The 16,189-nt window shown below is 37.8% G+C and overlaps 2 protein-coding genes across 4 annotated transcripts in view; one reads left to right on the top strand and one right to left on the bottom strand.

Moving 5' to 3' along the window:
- LOC117524103 (uncharacterized protein KIAA0355-like) overlaps positions 1-5,904 on the top strand; it is a 127,607-nt gene extending 121,703 nt beyond the window's left edge. For both annotated transcript variants that reach the window (XM_034185837.1, XM_034185843.1), the window contains exons 11-14: positions 405-570; positions 1,440-1,577; positions 1,769-1,844; positions 4,196-5,904. In XM_034185837.1, coding sequence (XP_034041728.1) covers positions 405-570; positions 1,440-1,577; positions 1,769-1,844; positions 4,196-4,504 — 689 coding nt within the window. In that variant the 3' untranslated portion in view covers positions 4,505-5,904. The remainder of the gene's footprint in view (positions 1-404; positions 571-1,439; positions 1,578-1,768; positions 1,845-4,195) is intronic.
- A 232-nt stretch (positions 5,905-6,136) lies between these two features.
- ss18l2 (ss18, like 2) lies at positions 6,137-13,942 on the bottom strand. 2 transcript variants are annotated; one of them, XM_034185924.1, is made up of 4 exons: positions 13,811-13,942; positions 13,551-13,627; positions 6,460-6,546; positions 6,137-6,378 (listed from the first exon to the last, which is right to left on the bottom strand). In XM_034185924.1, the coding sequence occupies exons 1-4, from the start codon at positions 13,877-13,879 to the stop codon at positions 6,345-6,347; spliced, it is 267 nt and encodes an 88-aa protein (XP_034041815.1). In that variant the 5' UTR covers positions 13,880-13,942; the 3' UTR covers positions 6,137-6,344. The 2 variants fall into 2 exon arrangements, with proteins under 2 accessions (XP_034041815.1, XP_034041808.1); XM_034185917.1 differs by having other exon boundaries at positions 6,465-6,546.
- Positions 13,943-16,189: the final 2,247 nt, after the last annotated feature.

Raw genomic sequence — 16,189 nt, 5'->3', positions numbered from 1 at the left:
CATTTAACGCTTTTATTTTTCTTAGAGTTTGGACACATGAAACATGACTGAGGATTTTACACAGTACTGTGCATTTTGGGTGTAGAAAGAATGACTCAACAAAGCATTTAAAATGTTATTGTGTGTTGCAGGCATGTTGTGCTTCTAGTTAATACATACGGTACATGTGCAGCTATAAGTTACTTTTTTACATCAGAATTGGAATGTATCGCTTTTTTTTTTCTTTCTTTTTTTTTTGCTTTGATCGCGGTCGACCCTGTATTGTGCAGAGTTGACGTACGGCCTTTGTGATTTTTCTGCTTTGGTAGACAGTCTGACTCAACAGATTGGGCTCCAGAGAGCAAAAGAAAAGCTGAGGATGTCAGAAACTCACGGCTGTGTTTGTCCTCTCCCTATGTGTCCAGTTGGGTCTGACCCAGAGTTTGCACGTTACGTGGCCGGTGTCAGTCAGGCCATGCAGCAGAAACGGCAGGTGCAGCACATCCGTCGCCCCAGTAACACTCGCAGCAACTGGCCAATGCCGGACGAGGGCCACAGGACCTGGTCCCACCCAGAATACTACAGTGAGGGGTATGAAGTCTGAGCCACACAGAAATCAGGGAACAAAAACTGATTGGTGGCTTTTCACTTTTAAAATCTTAGTCGTCGAGCCTCAAGAGATTAATAATCATAAAGCTTGATCAACTAGAGTGGCCACTTTGACATGGCAGCACTTGAATCATTCCATATTTGCTTTTGTGTGACCTTGATAAATGATCACTTCTGGTCAAAACTGAACCAGATTATCTTTAAATAACGCCCAGTGCATAAAACATAAACACTTATTCCTAAACAGTTTTTGTTGCATGATTCAGTTCCCACAGCGCCCTCTGGTGGTTGAAGTCTAAAAGATGTGTGTCTGACTCCTGTGGAGGAGGTCTCACTGACTGAGGGTGTGCCCAGCATATTTGCTGTAAAGTTTGTTGGCATTCTCCACTTCCTCATTTCACAGTAAAAGTCTTCCAGGGGTGCACAGGCTAACAGATCATTCATGTCTGTAATGTGAAAAACAACAGAAGGTTTTGATTTTTACTGACGTTGTTAGGGTTACAAGAAAATCTCCCATGTATGCCTGCACATATGTTAGATGTGCACAACTTTTCACCTGTGATAAATACAGTATAGGTTAATCTGACTTAAAAACTCAAAATTGGCTGCTAAAGGCTTTAAATTTTACTCATATTCCTTGTACCCGGGCAAAAAGAAGAGAAACAAAGAGAGAGGCTGAGGCGGGGGGGAATGCCTTGCATTATTTTCCATATAGCCTTGAGGTTTGTTGAGGCTTTTTGTTCTAATATTGTAGGAAAAAAAGATCAAAGACTCACTTGGATGTGTTTGGGTCAAATGTTCCAGCATGTCTACGGGTTTGAAATATTCTAACTCCACCTCTCTTGATTCAGGGAGGGAGTGAACAGCAGCTGGTCGACCAATCAGGGAGACTCTGCCAGCTCCAGTGATGAGACGTCTTCAGCCAACGGAGACAGTCTGTTCTCCATGTTTTCTGGACCCGACCTGGTAGCAGCAGTGAAACAGCGGAGGCGAGTCCCAAACTCTGAATAAAATAACTGAGCCCTGCTGCGGGCTGTGATTATGTTTCACCACACTGATCGTTTTTGTAAGAAAGCTTGAATCAGCTCATCTTTGCACTGATGTGCACATTGGTCAAACAGTTGATCTGTTCAGCGTGTTCAGTGTGAATGAAGCTAATGGTAATTTTCTCTGTCCTCAGAAAACACAGCTGTGGTGAGCCGGAGGTGTGCACGCTGCCCTCGCCACCACTCCACCACATCGGCGATGATAACCAGGTGAGAAATGCGAGTCCACCCTCTGCATTTTAGCACAACATCTCAAAAACAATAAACGCTATCAACTAACACAAATTAAAAGAACGCATGATGAGGACAACCTCTTTAAAATGTGGTGAACTCTGGTCGATCCAAAAAGCATTTTTCTGTTGCCTAGGTAATGTCCCGTAGATGTGTCTGCCGGTTGCTGGATGGTTGATGGTGAAGAAATAAGAGCAGTTGTCAGTGACAGAGAGATTGTGGTGTTTCTACAGAAATGTACTAAATCTGATAAATGAATTATATATTTTCTCCTGTTTAGCAGCAGATCCATTCTGAAATTCAAACAAGTTAACACAACCCTGCTGAAAGGATTGTGTACTAATGCAACAAAAGCTTTCTTCTTCCTTCTTTCTCAACATATGTAGCTTAAAATATTGTACTACCTTTATTTGAAATGCCTAATTATACAACCCCTGGCAATAATTATGGAATCACCGGCCTCGGAGGATATTCATTCAGTTGTTTAATTTTGTAGACAAAAAGCAGATCAGACATGACACAAAACTAAAGTCATTTCAAATGGCAAACTTTCTGGCTTTAAGAAACACTATAAGAAATCAGGAAAAATAATTGTGGCAGTCAGTAACGGTTACTTTTTTAGACCAAGCAGAGGGAAAAAAAAATATGGACTCACTCAATTCTGAGGAATAAATTATGGAATCAATTTTCATCCCCAAAACTAACACCTGCATCAAGTCACATCTGCTCATTAGTCTGCATCTAAAAAGGAGTGATCACACCTTGAAGAGCTGTTACACCAAGTGGACTGACATGAGTCATGGCTCCAACACGAGAGATGTCAATTGAAACAAAGGAGAGGATTATCAAACTCTTAAAAGAGGGTAAATCATCACACAATGTTGCAAACGATGTTGGTTGTTCACAGTCAGCTGTGTCTAAACTCTGGACCAAATACAAACAACATGGGAAGGTTGTTAAAGGCAATCATACTGGTAGACCAAGGAAGACATCAAAGCGTCAAGACAGAAAACTTAAAGCAATATGTCTCAAAAATCGAAAATGCACAAAACAAATGAGGAACGAATGGGAGGAAACTGGAGTCAACGTCTGTGACCGAACTGTAAGAAACTGCCTAAAGGAAATGGGATTTACATACAGAAAAGCTAAACGAAAGCCATCATTAACACCTAAACAGAAAAAAACAAGGTTACAATGGGCTAAGGAAAAGCAATCATGGACTGTGGATGACTGGATGAAAGTCATATTCAGTGATGAATCTCAAATCTGCATTGGGCAAGGTGATGATGCTGGACCTTTTGTTTGGAGCCGTTCCAATGAGATTTATAAAGATGACTGCCTGAAGAGAACGTGTAAATTTCCACAGTCATTGAAGATATGGGGCTGCATGTCAGGTAAGGCACTGGGGAGATGGCTGTCATTACATCATCAATAAATGCACAAGTTTACATTGATATTTTGGACACTTTTCTTATCCCATCAATTGAAAGGATGTTTGGGGATGATGAAATCATTTTTCAAGATGATAATGCATCTTGCCATAGAGCAAAAACTGTGAAAACATTCCTTGCAAAAATACACACAGGGTCAATGTCATGGCCTGCAAATAGTCTGGATCTTAATCCAATTGAAAATCTTTGGTGGAAGTTGAAGAAAATGGTCCATGACAAGGCTCCAACCTGCAAAGCTGATCTGGCAACAGCAATCAGAGAAAGTTGGAGCCAGATTGATGAAGAGTACTGTTTGTCACTCATTAAGTCCATGCCTCAGAGACTGCAAGCTGTTATAAAAGCCAGAGGTGGTGCAACAAAATACTAGTGATGTGTTGGAGCGTTCTTTTGTTTTTCATGATTCCATAATTTCCTCAGAATTGAGTGATAACATTTTTTTCCCTCTGCTTGGTCTAAAAAAGTAACCGTTACTGACTGCCACAATTTTTTTCTTGATTTCTTATAGTGTTTCTTAAAGCCAGAAAGTTGCCATCTGAAATGACTTTAGTTTTGTGTCATGTCTGTGATCTGCGTTTTTCTACAAAATTAAACTGAATGAACATCCTCCAAGGCCGTTGATTCCATAATTTTTTACCAGGGGTTGTATCGTGAGAGCCCTTAATCTGATTTAATCCTAAAAATGGGTATAACTGATTTGTGGTTGCGATTGGCCAGTGGTCATACCTGTGCTTCTGTGCTCACTGAGTGTTGTAGTTTTTACAGAATATTTTAACAAACTGCGATGTTCTACCTGGTGCATAAAACTGCCTAAGTGCGACTTTTATTTATTTTTCCACGGTGGTTCAGTTTTGCTGGTCTTCTGTTCGCTGTTCTCCACAGGACAGCAAAACTAAAACCTGGCCTCCTAAAGCACCGTGGCAGCACTGCACCCACACCAACACCATGCCCAATCCCAGCTCTTCCTTGTACCAGATGAACATCCCTCCTTCCTCCCAGTGGAGCGACTCCATGCAGATGCTGCAGTCTCCGGTGTGGTCCACTGCCAGTGACTGCTCACCCTCCACTGGCATCTCCTCTGGTTTTTCCTTCACCCAGCAGCAGCAGCAGCAGCTCAAACCCGCCAGCAAGGGCTTCAAATCGTTCCCCAGCAAACACGAGCACAGGCCCTCCTACCTTCACCAGTACTGAACTGTGACAGAGGCCCTGCCTCCAGTCATTAGGCCACGCCCGCTGAATTGGAATATCTCTGGCTCCGGTTGCACTCCGGCTCAGAGGCATAATTGCGTACAAACACTGGCTCGCCATTTTTGTATGTATATTTTTCCATGTCAGACACGCCCAATTTGGAAAAAGATGTATTTTGAAGTTTTTCGAACTGCCATCTTTTAACTACAAAAAGATGCATGTGTCATCCTTGCCGCTGTTTCTTTGTTGAACCGATGTACCGCCTGCACGGGACGTGCACAACCACCATCCGCCTGCTTCTGCAGCTCAGTGTGTGTGCACGTGTTTGTATGTGTGTAAGCGAGTAAGCGAGGGCAGGGCTTGGAAGGCTCTCACTTTGCCCGTAATAAAATATACTGTCTACATAGCTGTAACTGCCAAATCTCATGCAAGATGACAGAGTACAGCTCCCATCTGCTGTTTTCATACCTTGTAAACGAGCAAAGTTGAAATATAAATATTCTTTTTATTAAGAGGCTTTGAGCAGGCTCAGCATAAATATAGTAAGTTACTGCAGAGGTGTCATTTGAGAGAAATAACACTACTTTAAAAAAAAAAAAAAAAAAGAGCAGAGTTGAAATTATAGCCAGTAACTATGTGCCATGTTGGTATTGATAGCACTTGCAGAACATTATTTCCAACCAAAGCGTTGTTCGGAACGATGACTGGTGCTGTGGGGAAGTTGTGTGACGCGAACGCAGTAAAAGTTCTTCCCGGGTTAGACGGTTGGATGATGGGCAGTTTGTTTTTAAGATCGACACTAACAAACTATTGTTCTGTAATAAAACTATTTTTCTTGTACAATTATGACAGTATTAACCTTATTTTTGTACTTTCGTACATGATACCGTTGACTGTTAGTGGTTTTATTGGCTGTGGCAAAAAAAAAAAAATATAATTTCACCTCCCAATATGTGAAAAGCACATTTTCTTTTCTTCCCTACATCATCTGTCTGTAAAAGGTTACCAAAAATGCCATGCTAAACACTAAAACATTGTGTGAGGAGGCTGTTTTAGTCCATTTCTATGGCAACGGGCTGCATTTAAAAGTCCGGGAATGTTTTTTTTTTTATTATTATTTTTGTGGATGCCAATGTTGCCTGTATTTAAGAAATGACATTTTCAGAAAACTAACATACTTAACATGTTTACAGAGAATTGTTTGCTGTATATACATATAAATATATATCTTTTTATAGTTAATGTGCTTTGCACAATCAAAATATAGGGTTTGTTGCTTTTCATCTGTGTTCTCTCCCTAACTGGTGCAGCTTTTTTTTTTTTTAAAGAGGTGACCTTTGACTGTAACCGGTAGCTTCTCGGCTGTGTCAAATGGTTTATTAGTGGATTCTATAGAAGAAAAATATATAATAAACACATTGCCCTGATAGAAGAAATGAAGGGGGACTGCTTGGCTTATGGTGCTTATTGTTCTTTTGAGCTGGCAACTGACTCTTTCCAAGTGTACCAGCAATGCAAAAAATAAAAAGACTAGCAATTCAAATGGTTCTTTGTAGTTTCTGTAGTTAGTTTCCTGAAGCAGACGAACAGCAACGATCACAAATAGTCTTCAACTACTGATAAAACCTGCAGCAACAACTTTCAAAGTCACAAAATATTTTAATGGATTTTGACTGAAAGATTTCAAAATTAGCCAACAGTGTTCCTGCCACTGCAACTGGAGAAAGTAAAACAAAAAGCATCTAAAAGACTGTAGAACATCCTGAAAAGAACCCTTCATTTATTTTTAAACAAACAGCCGATGAGTGAATAGGGACGGGCCGTCTTGTCCTTTGGTGTCAGTTCACAGCTGCTGAGGAGGCGCCTGCAGAGCTGACCTGCAAATACCAACAAGTTCACCCATCAGCAACATTTACCAAGAGTCCTGCAGATGTTATATGATGACAGTGAAGTCATACGTCACGTTTATCAGAGGCAAGGTGTCTGGACTGGCATCAGCGATGGTCGCCAGATACACAATGTTTCTGTGCAAAATCTGCTGGTACCTAGAAGACAGCCAGAAACAAATCACTGGTTGAAACGTGACATCTACTGCAGAAACGCCTCTGAAACCTCTGACCTTTATGAAATTATATCAGTGTTTCAGTACAATATATAATTTAATGTAAAGAATCAACATGACATAATACAGAACAGATTTTGTTTAGAAATGTTTGCAAACTACATTGACTTGTGGTGGGTAATTCACAATCTAATTTTTAGTTTGAATAATTTGAAAATAATTTAAAGCTTTTGCTTAACCCCCTACAACCCGCCTCATTTTGGCTTGTCAGTATCTCACAAAAAGTGAAATTTCCCAATCCATACAGGCTTAAACATTAAAAATGAGCAAAATTTTCACTGTTGATGGACCTTTAAGATTGTGTGTCTATATAAATTTGTTTTGTCAACAGCCACACCAGGCGGTGTCACGTCTGGATGGGTGATGTCATCTGCACAAACGGTTTGACAACATTTTAAGCTAAGGTGACACTAGGGGTGACCCTGAACCAAGTCACCTGTTTAACGTTTCAGGGGAAAGGCCAAGGTCAAAAGGTCATGAACTTTGACATTTCACAGGAATTATACTACATCTGTATCATCAGCAGACAAGGTAACAGAAATATTAGCATCTGAAAGACTGAGCCATCAATGTAAGATTTAAAAACAAAATTATATTACACACACAGTGGCATAACAAGACTACACAGCAAGTCAGCGGCTACACAATTTCATCACTAAATGATGCTGGGTAAAATATACAGTGGCTTGGAAAAGCATTTGTCCAATTGATACTTCACACATTTTAATTTGTTTATGCCATTTCAAATACAAAAAGTAAATCAGGCTTCTCAATATAAAAATTTCTAAAATGATCTTCCTTAAACTCAAAGTAAAGCTTTACGAACTAATAATTAATTAAAAATACAAAAGCCAAGATGATGGGTTGCATAAGTAATGGGCTCCTTTGGTATAATATCTGTAAATCAGTTTTATTGTCAGTTTCCTTCATACACGTCAGGGGATGGATACATGAACATTTCCAAGTCACTGAATATGTCTTGGACTTTATTTACATCAATTATGAAGAAATACAAACAGTATGGCACTCTATGGTAAATCTGTATGGAGTAGACAGTTCTCAAAAACTGAGTGACTGTGCAAGAAGAAGAGTGAGGAAAGCCACCAAGAAACCCAGACAACCCAGAAGAAGTTATAGGCTTCTGTGACTGGGGAAATTGTGCATAGCGTGTGTTTTGAATTTTGTATCCCCAGTTATGGGCATTTTCACAGTATCGTAGAGCGTTGGGGTTGCACCGAAATTGGCCTTATTTTTCCAGTATCTAAACGTATTAGGTAAAAATGTCATATATGGATAAGTACATGATAGAATGAAGTACCTGTAAATAATAATAAAAAAAAACTATTTGTTTATCTTGAAAATATATCAAACAGTTGAATTTTGGACAGAAATGACTTTCCCATTTGAAAAATTCACAGTTTTCCAAGACAGAATATTCACCACAAAAATATTCACTGGTAAAATACATTAGAATATGTACTTTTACTAAATGATGCAATAGTGGTTATATCCAGGATTTTTTCCGCACAGGGTATAATTGAATCCGCATGAGTAAGTTTCCGTCCAAAATGGCCACTCTGACTTTTCCATCTGTTGCTCTAATAAGAAATACATCTTTGTGAATCAGATACACTTTTAATAAAGTGCATATATGTTTGTCACCTTAGGGCAAAATATATCTGAACTATCTTCTGAAACTAATTGAGAAGCGTGTGAACATCATTCCGTCCAAAAGTGTCCACTCCGAAATACAGGTTTAAGTCCTCGGTATGTTAACACTGTAAATATTTCTGCTAAGGCAAGGAAATAAAAAATATCCACTCACTTCATAATAGGAAAATTATTGGCTGCTAATTTTTAATAAGGCCCACAAGGAATGTGTCTAAAATATTTTGTCCACTCCAAAACCATTTGTTACAAATCTTAAAGTATCCTGTATCATCAATCTTTCCTGATTTTATTGATTTATTTCTCTAATATATCAAGACACTTGATATTATACACTTTTGAACTATTTCTGACAGTCTTGACATTGTTTTAATTTTTTGCAGCCTATTGACTTAATATAATTATCCGAACCCCAACAAAAGATGCACAAATTGCTGGAATACAGTACAAGAGTTATCACTTTGGGCCATGTATTAATATTTTCTTGAAACTATGGATTAATACTTATAATAAAAACATAATTTGTTGTTATTCATACAAAAGAATAACATTTAGCTCTCATATTTGTCCCTTATGGGTAGAAAATTTTGGCACCAGAGGAAAATATTTCACTAAGACTCCAATTTTTAGTGAAAATTTCAGCTTCTACATCAACATTAGTCATCCAGTAAATTATATAAATAATCCAGGTAAGTTTTACTAAGAAACCTGAACTTATTTTAACTTGGAAATATGGCTATTACTGAGAGTGGTAATTTTCTTGTATTTTTTGTCCTTTTGGACATGTATACTTTGAAAGACCAGAACTTGAGAGAAAATAAAGTTACTGCCAAAATTTAAAAAGTTTCTGCAACCATCAAGGTTAGCGATATAAACTAATTACTAAAAACAGCAAATTGAAAACATCAATTTTTGACCTCTTTGGGACTGAATGCTCTACGATATTGTGAAAATGCCCTTATACAGCTTCATGATGAAGTGGAGCAGAGAAGGATTCTCTTTCACCAAAACATCAAATATAGGTTTGCATCCCAGATATACCTTCTGGCAAATTGTAGCTGAACTTTCAGCTCTTCTTTTTAAGAAAACCCTCCTCTGTACCACTTCATCATGAAGCTGTACAACCCCTGGCAATAATTATGGAATCCCCCCCTCGGAGGATGTTCATTCAGTTGTTTAATTTTGTAGAAAAAAAAGCAGATCACAGACATGACACAAAACTAGTCATTTCAAACGGCAACTATCTGGCTTTAAGAAACACTATAAGAAATCAAGAAAAATAATTGTGGCAGTCAGTAATGGTTACTTTTTTAGACCAAGCAGAGGGGAAAAAAATATGGACTCACTCAATTCTGAGGAATAAATTATGGAATCACCCTGTAAATTTTCATCCCCAAAACTAACACCTGCATCAAATCAGATCTGCTTGTTAGTCTGCATCTAAAAAGGAGTCAACATCTGGGAGGAAACTGGAGTCAACGTCTGTGACCGAACTGTAAGAAACCGCCTAAAGGAAATGGGATTTACATACAGAAAAGCTAAACGAAAGCCATCATTAACACCTAAACAGAAAAAAACGAGGTTACAATGGGCTAAGGAAAAGCAATCGTGGACTGTGGATGACTGGATCAAAGTCATATTCAGTGATGAATCTTGAATCTGCATTGGGCAAGGTGATGATGTTGGAACTTTTGTTTGGTGCCGTTCCAATGAGATTTATAAAGATGACTGCCTGAAGAGAACATGTAAATTTCCTCAGTCATTGATATGGGGCTGCATGTCAAGTAAAGGCACTGGGGAGATGGCTGTCATTACATCATCAATAAATGCACAAGTTTACGTTGATATTTTGGACACTGTTCTTATCCCATCAACTGAAAGGACGTTTGGGGATGATGAAATCATTTTTCAAGATAATGCATCTAGCCATAGAGCGAAAACTGTGAAAACATTCCTTGCAAAAAGACACATAGGGTCAATGTCATGGCCTGCAAATAGTCCAGATCTTAATCCAATTGAAAATCTTTGGTGGAAGTTGAAGAAAATGGTCCATGACAAGGCTCCAACCTGCAAAGCTGATCTGGCAACAGCAATCAGAGAAAGTTGGAGCCAGATTGATGAAGAGTACTGTTTGTCACTCATTAAGTCCATGCCTCAGAGACTGCAAGCTGTTATAAAAGCCAGAGGTGGTGCAACAAAATACTAGTGATGTGTTGGCGCGTTCTTTTGTTTTTCATGATTCCATAATTTTTTATAATTGCTTCTGGGTTGTCCAGGTGTCTTGGTGTCTTTCTTCACTCTTCTCCTTCTTGCACAGTCACTCAGTTTTTGAGAACTGTCTACTCCACACAGATTTACCATAGAGTGCCATACTGTTTGTATTTCTTCATAACTGATGCAAATAAAGTCTAAGACATATCCAGTGACTTGGAAGTGTTCATGTATCCATCCCCTGACTTGTCTGAAGAAAACTGGCTATTTACAGCTATTATACCAAAGGGGCCCATTACCTATGCAACTCATCGTCTTGGCTTTTATATTTTTAATTAATTTATATCAAGTTGTAGAGATTTGATGTGACTTTGAGTTTAAGGAAGATAATTTTAGAAAGTTTTATACTGAGAGTGTTCCTCATTTACTCTATAATGTAAACATTTTAAATAGGGCTGCAATTAATGAGCATTTATTGATAAATATATTAGGTATTTGATCCATAAAATATCAGAAAAATGGTGTAAAATATCAATCATTGTTTGCCAAAGCCCAAGATAATGGCCTCAATAAGGTGAGTACTTTATTACTAAACAAGCAACTTAAAAGGTAGGTATGTAGCTGTTTGTTAGTTAGGTACAGTTGCATGTGCAGTTGTAAAGGCCGCATAAATATTGTTTTGCCAACAAGAATAAATGTGGGTAAACATTTCTGTGGTCATTCCAGTACACCAGAGGATCCTCCGATCTTTGCAAGGGAGGATCAGTCATGTATCTCTGAACTTTAATCATGGCATCCAATGTATAATTCCTGTGAGCTCTTGTGTTTTTTCACAAGCTGGAGAAGTTGTCAGCAAAAAAAGAAATCGACTGAGTCCAAAAACAGTGGAAAAACTCTTATTCCTCAATAAAAACCTCTGAATTCCCATCCCCAAATTTCATGACAGTCTGTTACACAAGCACAACCCACTTTCCCTGCATCTATTTTGTGTCCTAAATAACAATCTCTGAAGTCCCATCCCCAAAATTCATGACTGTCTTGAGTTACACAAGCACAGCCCACCTTCCCTGCACATACTTTGTTTCCTAAATCACACCTTCTCTCAATCCCAGATACTAGTCAACATATGTCTACTGAATCAGCTGAACATATTTTGACAGTGTTGTCTAGTATTTCACCAGTAGATGTCACTGAAATTAAACTTTGAATGAATGAACCCATGTTCAATACAATTGGCAAAGCGGTTCAATACTGCTTTATTGCTTCATTTGAGCATCACTAGTGTATTTTCATTCATGTACACTGCCACACTTTAATGGAACAGACTCCCTTTATCAATTAGAATGGTCCCATCTAAGCAAATGTTCAAAAACAAGTTAAAGAACATCTTATTGGTGGTAATCAAGATATAGTATGTGTGTATTTTTAATTTTTTGTGTTTCAGTAATTCTGGTCTAACTTCCAGCTAATGAATTATTATTTAAACTAGCGCACTGCCTGTGGGGATCCACAGGCTCTAGGTTGGGTAGTGTTTATAAAATAGGTAGCTGAGATTTTTCAAAGGTGGTAATAAATAAAACAAAGCTTGTACAATGAGTTGGAATGGCATGCGAGTCCAGAATGTTTTCAGAAACTTAGACCTCAATAATTTTTAAAAGAGGAACTCAACCCGTTTATTTCCTGTTAATTATGTAATTTTTAATATATTAATTTACTGTCTTAATGCATTTATAAATTGTTTAGGCTGTTGTTATCATATACCCACTCTTATTATCATTATTATCATCAGTATTATTATTATATTTTATTTCTACTTCTATTTTGTCATTTGATTTTGAAATGGACCACAATGGAAATAAGCCTTTTCACTTTCTTGTGTTATCCATGTATATTTAACACTGTACCCCGCCTCACGCTCTATGATTGTTGGGACAGGCTCCAGCTCCTCGCAACCCTTAACTGGAGTAAGCGCTTGAAGATGAGTGAGTGGGATTATGTACTTACACTGAACTTACTCAATAAAATCATGCAAGCACGCGTTTAATGTAAAGATGATTTACTGCCCCTTGCTGGATGTCTTGTTAGTCCAGAATGAAGCTAGCAACGTTAGCTAATATCTGTAGTGTCTCCAAAATTATTAGTCCTGTCAACGTTCTGTTTTGGTACCATTCATCCTTGAACCAAAATACATAAGCATATCAAACGGAAAATGTCAGCTGTCCCCAGTCACACGCATTCACAGCTTTTTGTTTTTTTGTTTGTTTGTTGTTGTTGTTTTTTCTGCATTCTGCCGTACAAGCAGGTACTTTTAATGTTTACACACAGAGATGGTGACAGAAGATATCAAAAGCAATACTCTTCGCACTCATGGTAACAACATGACACTTAACTAAACTGGCTAAACCAATTGAACAACAAAAACACAATAAATCAATAATAGTAACAATGTTAAACCATCATAAACAACAATAACAACGTTTAAACCCCCAAACCCTGAACTCCCTTGGTGCATTGCAGCACAATGTCCATTTACTGGTTAGTTAACATTGCTAATTTCTCCAAAATATTTGTCCTATCAACCTTCCGTTTTCATAGCATTCATCCTTGACCCAAAATACATAAGCAGGCCAAACAACAAATGTCAGCTCTTCCCGGTTTCTCCGTGATAAAAGCCAAACACATGCACACAAACAGGATAACTGGTTATTTTTTGTGTTTTAAACCAGTCTGTTAATGGTAAATTAATCTAATGTTAGTCTGCTGCTCATTTTACCGAACTACAATGGAAATAAGTGCTATTTTAGACTGCTTTTTTATGCTAACCTCAAATATTTTATTACATGAAATTTGTTTTATTTGTATATTTTATTGATAAATAAAAATCAAATCACTTCTTAAGATGTCACAATCTTATAGTCATAAAAATTCCTGCCACCCCTGTGGCAGTGACATGAACTCTGAGTGCTCTAGTTTAACATAAACTCTTTTAACAAGATTTTATTACTCGTTATAGCAGAATGTATGATTTAAAAACAAAGTCCAACTTACTGAACGCACTCCACTGCTCTTCCTTTCTGCATGTACTCAGTGATACATCTCACTAATTGGTCATTTTCATCCAGCAGCTGCGACAATTTAACAGCAACAAAAAAAGTTAATGATTTATGTGATCTTATATATGGTCAAGAACAAACAGTTAGCATGTGTGTTAGCCTGGCAAAGTGCTAACGTGACAACTCGGACTACTGTATCGGGAATATGAGCCGTTTATCTGATTGCTCTAAATTAATTAATTGCTCCTAACTCACCCTCTGGATTGTTTCTTGATTAATTTTTGCTTTTCCGCGCAGCCGTTTGGGGACAAAAACAATCGACATTTTGGCTTGTTTTTTGATTAAGCGAGCCAGCAGATTTTATGTGATATATCGCCCTCTTGCGGACTGGAGGGCCCGTCGGGCACCCCTCCAGTTTTCTCAATTACTACTAATAAAGACAAAGTAAAAAAAATGAATTCAAATGAAATTAAATTGATTTATAACACCAAAATGTGGTATTTAGTTTTATTATTATGACCAACCAAAAGTAATCCATGTCTGGGATTATAAGATTAACCCATCAAATCATCTTTTCAAGTCTGCTGCTGCTGAAAATTAAATAAAAATCCCACCTGCCATTTATTTTTCTTCAGTAAAGGTAATGTCTTTTTATTTAATGTTTTACCTCTTCTGTTTGTTCCTGTTTGTCCTGAGTTTAAACGAAGTACAGAATGATTCTTACAATTACCTAAATCATTGCAGTTTTACTCGACTTGTTTTTTTCTCCGCAATTGTGCTACTTTTAAATGGCTAAATCAAGTTTTCAGCAACTGTGTGGATAATTATTTTAACTAAAAACACTAATATACTTACGTCACTGATATTTTCACCACTCTTTGAACATAAGCACTTTTATTAATTTTGGTAATGTCTTAAATGTGAAAACATGGAAATATGTTTGTTTGAGTGGATTGTTTTATTGGGCCCGTTTCTTCTCCAGACAGACGTGCCAACAAAAGCAAACACTATAAAATTAACTTCTGGTAATCACGCTGTAAATCATCTAATGAGCTACAGAAGAAGCGCAGCAGACAGTAACCATATAAAATTTTATGAACCAATTAAGTAATGTTATAGGCTGGGGTAAAAAAAAAAAAAAAATCCTTTAATAATGCTCGAACTTGAGCCGATAACAGAATATTAATATCAGTTTTATGTATTGGATATGAAGTGTCACACTTACATGGTTTCTGGTCCAGTTACACCATTTACCATGTTTGCAGACTGCACACATCCATGCAAGTATTTTGGCACATTTTACCTTCCGCAAAACGACCCACAGGCAGAACAGTGAGTCAGTGGTTAGCACTGTTGCCCCATAGGAAGAAGGTTGTAGGATTGCTTCCCTGCTTGGTTCTATGTATGTTTGTATAGGTTCCCACCAGCTTCCTCCCACTACAAGGGTGATTCTTAGACTACGGGCACTTATGTCCTTTGATCATATTGTATGAAAAACAGAAAAAAAGGGGAAATTTCACACTTTTACAGTTATCTTTACAATGAAAGTGTGTAAGAAATTTGTTCTAGTAGTCTATGATGACTTTTTCACCTTTTTTCAGCATCATTATATGCAAATATTGCCGTTTTGTGCTTGTCCCACACCCAGACTTTTGATCTTCAATGATAAAAATGAATGGTAAAGAAACGTTTTTTCTAATGTTTTAAAATATCTCTGAATAAAATATCAGTCAAATAATCAAAACATAATTGGGATATTCAATGTCATACAACTGTTGTGATTTTTTTAAACAAAACGTAGTTGTCCCACACTATTGCCGTAATTTCCACCACAGCACTGTAATGTCCCTTTAAACAGTTTGTATGAAAGATTGTTTGGGTAGTTTCTATGGAGATAAACAGTAACATCAGAGCACATGTATATAGCGCCAAATCACAACAAACAGTTGCCCCAAGGCGCTTTATATTGTAAGGCAATGGTGTGGTGGAAATTACATTTACAAGGCCAATAGTGCCCGTAGTTAAAGAATCACCCACAAATACATGCAAATTGGTACAGTTAGTACAGTTTTGTTTTATGCTTTTTACTCTTTTAATTCATGTTATTAGTAATTGGAGCAGGCCGCAGCCTCAACTTCACCTAAATTCTGGGTCTTTTAGTGAAGCTTAGGGCTAGCGGCCGGTGATCACCTTAGTATTTCTTCTGTTTTTCTTGTTGATTAATGCTGGCAAATTATACAGTATTTTTTGTCTTTCTGATGCCTGATTCTGTTTTTTCTGTTTAAGGTGCAGCTCCATAGTTGTTTTTGTGTTGGCGACCCTCCTGTCCTGTGCACCAACAGCAATTCTTGTATATTCGTCCGTGAATTGTTCTGTGAATTATTTCTGTAATTTATGTTTGTAGCATGGCCCAAGCAGAGGGGGTCACCCCTTTGAGTCTGGTCTGCTTGAGGTTTCTTCCTCAGAGGGAGTTTTTCCTTACCACTGTTGCTCTGGGGGTTGGTAAGGTTAGACCTTACCTGTGTGAAGCGCCTTGAGGCAACTCTGTTGTGATTTGGTGCTATATAAAGGAAAATAAATTGAAATTAGGCAAACTGGAAACTTGAAATTGACCGTAGGCGAGAGTGGGAATGT

Source organism: Thalassophryne amazonica, chromosome 2 (assembly GCF_902500255.1).
Source record: "Thalassophryne amazonica chromosome 2, fThaAma1.1, whole genome shotgun sequence".
In the NCBI taxonomy this organism is placed as follows: Eukaryota; Metazoa; Chordata; class Actinopteri; order Batrachoidiformes; family Batrachoididae; genus Thalassophryne; species Thalassophryne amazonica.
The sequence above is the reverse complement of the archived record's forward strand: the minus strand, read 5'-3'. Positions and strand labels throughout refer to the sequence as shown.

What these genes read in the sequence shown, in the direction of transcription:
- ss18l2 (XM_034185924.1), bottom strand. Translation starts at nt 13,879, where the DNA reads ATGTCGATTGTTTTTGTCCCCAAACGGCTGCGCGGAAAAGCAAAAATT. An exon ending in AGAGCAGTGGAGTGCGTTCA is followed by an intron (nt 6,547 to 13,550) that starts GTAAGTTGGACT and finishes GCTGTCTTCTAG; the next exon opens with GTACCAGCAGATTTTGCACA. An exon ending in TTGCCTCTGATAAACGTGAC is followed by an intron (nt 6,379 to 6,459) that starts GTATGACTTCAC and finishes TGGTATTTGCAG; the next exon opens with GTCAGCTCTGCAGGCGCCTC.